This window comes from Pseudoliparis swirei, chromosome 20 (assembly GCF_029220125.1).
Source record: "Pseudoliparis swirei isolate HS2019 ecotype Mariana Trench chromosome 20, NWPU_hadal_v1, whole genome shotgun sequence".
NCBI classification, from domain to species: domain Eukaryota; kingdom Metazoa; phylum Chordata; class Actinopteri; order Perciformes; family Liparidae; genus Pseudoliparis; species Pseudoliparis swirei.
In genome coordinates, this window is record NC_079407.1 from 6,005,617 (window position 1) to 6,009,180 (window position 3,564).

Genomic DNA, 3,564 nt, shown 5'->3' on the forward strand with positions numbered 1-3,564 from the left:
TATTAATTAATTACATATTGATAATCTATGACTTAAAGGCAACGGAAGCAACAGAGGTAGCACTATAACTTTACTTCTCACTAGCTTTTAGTGGTTTCTACTATAATGGATTTTTTGTATTAGCATGGGAAGTAAGATGTGTATTCTAAATCGGTTTGCATGAAGAACACACTCAAGGGTATCAAAGGTAAATCTAAACCTGTACGCCTGCATGTATTGCAATGACTCGGGGCTGGTGCAGTTTACTTGGCTAAATACAGTTTTAAAATGAAAGGCACATTCAAAAAGCCTGTGTAAGGGAAAAATAAATATTGACTTATTACATTGAAAATGTGAACTCTGATTATTAGTAAGGTTGAAACGTGACTCTTAGTCATTACAGTAAATGGGTTAAAGTTGTGTGTCCACTATTCTGTGGATGCTTTCCAATGCAAAGTAACAATTTAAAGTGCCTTGTCGAACATATAATTAAAATACCAAATACCTCAAATCATTGCAGCACATATCTTGTGACGGTACAAAAACATGCTGACCCTAATGATCAGGTGTGGAATGACTAGGTTTGCTTCCAAAATGATTGAAGCTCGCAAAACAAGCAACACAGAGCAATTATCAGATTTGTTTTTGACAGCACGACTGGATGTGTGCTTTTAGGGTTGAAAGTGAAAAAACAAAAACTCCCTGCACGGATCGTTTTGTAGTCCTTCACTCTCACAAACAAGTACGCCGTGATCCAAATGGGGGAGTTTGCATGATTAACAACAGAGGGACGTACTTACAAAACCTCTGTACAGCCGGTTACCATCCAGAACCAGAATGTTTCAATGCCATATTTATTTGAAGCTAGCAAATAAAACGGATCCTTGTGTTGAGACACTTGCTCAGGACCAACATTATTTTTTTTATTGGAAGCTCTTATGTGCTGCATTTCATTGGCTTTCTGCATTCACCCAGGACTGAAACCTCTCAGTGCGGATTAAAGCTGCAGCTTGGAACATGTGAGACTGTACATACGCAGTCCAGTTCATCTATGGGAGGAGGAGTGAAGCATTTGGAGCAGGAGAACAAGAAAGCTACTTACGGAAAACAGATGTAGGACATTAAATAATCCATCAACTTAGTTTACCTTCAAGCAGAGTAATTACTTTATTTTTGCATACCCACCACCAATAATTCTTGCTTGGCATACACTGCTCTTATCCTCTTTTTTCCTCCTTGTATACTCCTCCCTTTCAGCACCTGACTGTCAGTGTCATCTTGACATTTTGCTGTCAGATTGTAGTGAATTCCAGTCCTCAAGGACGGTTGACAGCTTGGGAGGACCTATATAACTGACTGGCAGGTTACATGACAGGGACTGTAATGAAAAGCTCTATCAAGTATGAATGTTTTTCAGCATATTTTTTCTTTGAAGATATTTTCTGCCATTATTCCAAGGTGCGGTGTTTGATCTGCTCGAACAAGTCAGCTATAGGGGCCGTTTGTTACTGCTTTCCACAAGAGGTGGCGCATAGTTACTGTAACTGATGACTGGTGTTCTACATTGTACTTGAACGCTGTTCCTGTTTCATTGTCTTCTAGGTTGTGGGCGGCTAGAAAATGATTGGATTCATCAACAGACGTTTCGAGGACTATATGGTGGAGCGGAAAAGATACAAGAACCGACTAGTTACCAAAGACGGTCGCTGCAACATTGAATACGGAAACGTCAAGTACAGCAACCGATTATACTTCCTGGCCGACTTCTGGACCACCTTCGTGGAGATCCGGTGGCGTTTTGTCCTTTTCCTCTTCAGCGCCTCCTTCACCCTCAGCTGGTTCATCTTTGGCCTGCTGTGGTACTGGATCGCGCGCACGAATGGTGACCTGACATGGCAAAACCCCCCATCAGACCACATTCCATGTGTCGATAACCTGGTCGGACTCACCACGTCTTTCCTTTACTCCCTGGAAACCCAGACAACTATTGGGTACGGTGGCCGAGCGCTCACCCCTCTCTGCCCAGGTGCTGTGGCCCTCCTCATCATCCAGTCCCTGTGCGGAGCTATTATCAACTGCTTCATGTGTGGAGTCATACTGTCCAAAATCTCTTTGCCCAAAAAGAGAGCAAAGACCATCTCATTCAGTGACATGGCGGTCATCGGCCCCAAAAATGGTTCCCTTTCCCTCTCAATCAGAGTGGCCAACCTGCGCAAGACGCTGATGATTGGAAGCCAGATCTATGGCAAGCTGCTGAGGACAATCAACACACCCGACGGGGAGACGATCATTATGGACCAGGTGAACATTGACTTCATGGTGGACGCCGGGAAGGACAACCTTTTCTTCGTGTGTCCTCTCACGCTCTTCCACATCATCGACAAGAGCAGCCCCTTCTTCGAGATGGCCGTGGACACGCTCCACATGCAAGAGTTTGAGCTGGTCGTCTTCCTAGACGGCACGGCAGAGTCCACCAGCTCTGCTTGCCAAGTGCGCACCTCCTTTATTCCTCAGGAGATCATGTGGGGCTACAACTTCTTGCCCATCATCTCCAGGAGCAAGGAGGGCAAGTACAGAGTCGATTTCTCCAACTTCTCCAAGGTGGTGCCGGTGGCCACTGCACACTGTGCCTACTGCTTCCACAACATCAAGGGTCATCACCATCACTCCATAGATGAGCATGACAGCCAGGGCTTTGAGGTGATTGAAATCAATGACGCCCCCATCGCCACCAAGATGTGAGACCGTGGGACACGTAGTAATGGACAGTGGAGACAGGTCACGGCTTTTGCGTATTGACGAACTTCTCAACTCTCAGAAAGACAAAGGGGTGCTGGAGGCAGGTGGGGCTACCCAGTGCCAGGCAGCGCATTGTGTAGCATTTAAATATGAAGTAGAGAAAGCCCACTTATTTGTTATTCCATTGTGTTGAACACAGATAAGAAAGCCGTCTGTGGGCCAGAACACTTATTGTGAACCATTTGTATGTAAAACCACACCTGCCACTGTGTGACGGAAAAACCTGTTTTCAAAAGCGAGTCCAGGTCATGCAAGACAGAGAGGCTAAAATCCAGCAACAGGAACGGAACGGAACGTTTCCCCAATTACTCTCAGATGGATTGAACGTAGGTGCTCTCACCTTAAATGAAGACGAGTGGTTCTACTTTACTTTTGGCCTTGCACATCCGGTTTGCCAAGCACGGAGAGGCAGACAAATGTATCCAATCTATTTTCCAATGTATAAATCTTACTGACTTGAAGGACCACTGTTGAGAGCCGTGCTTTTCGTCATGGGTGAGAAAAGATAAAGTGGCTTGTTCAATAATTCATGCTACTGTAGGCTGCTGTACACAAAGAGACACTTGGACTCGAAACATTAGAGTCTGCTTAACTATTCAGACGCCGAGGCACTGGCAAAGGGTGGGGCTCGGGGGCCACTCTTTTCAAACAGTGAGTGATCTAGTTGTGGTTTTCTCCTTGAGTGAAGACATTGTGAGAGAACAAAGCGTTCAGGAAACCCTTATGCCTGCATGCAGCCCTGAGTAGCATGATAACCATTTGTCTTTGTTAGTTTTAGTATTTGAT

At 45.0% G+C, this 3,564-nt stretch overlaps 1 protein-coding gene across 1 annotated transcript; it reads left to right on the plus strand.

The window, feature by feature from the left end:
- The first annotated feature begins 1,599 nt into the window (after nucleotides 1–1,599).
- LOC130210661 (ATP-sensitive inward rectifier potassium channel 1-like) lies at nucleotides 1,600–2,721 on the plus strand. The gene has a single exon (XM_056441142.1). The coding sequence runs from the start codon at nucleotides 1,600–1,602 to the stop codon at nucleotides 2,719–2,721; it is 1,122 nt and encodes a 373-aa protein (XP_056297117.1).
- Nucleotides 2,722–3,564: the final 843 nt, after the last annotated feature.

Bases quoted from the DNA above. Each gene is read 5' to 3' on its own strand.
- LOC130210661 (XM_056441142.1), top strand. From the start codon at position 1,600: ATGATTGGATTCATCAACAGACGTTTCGAGGACTATATGGTGGAGCGG.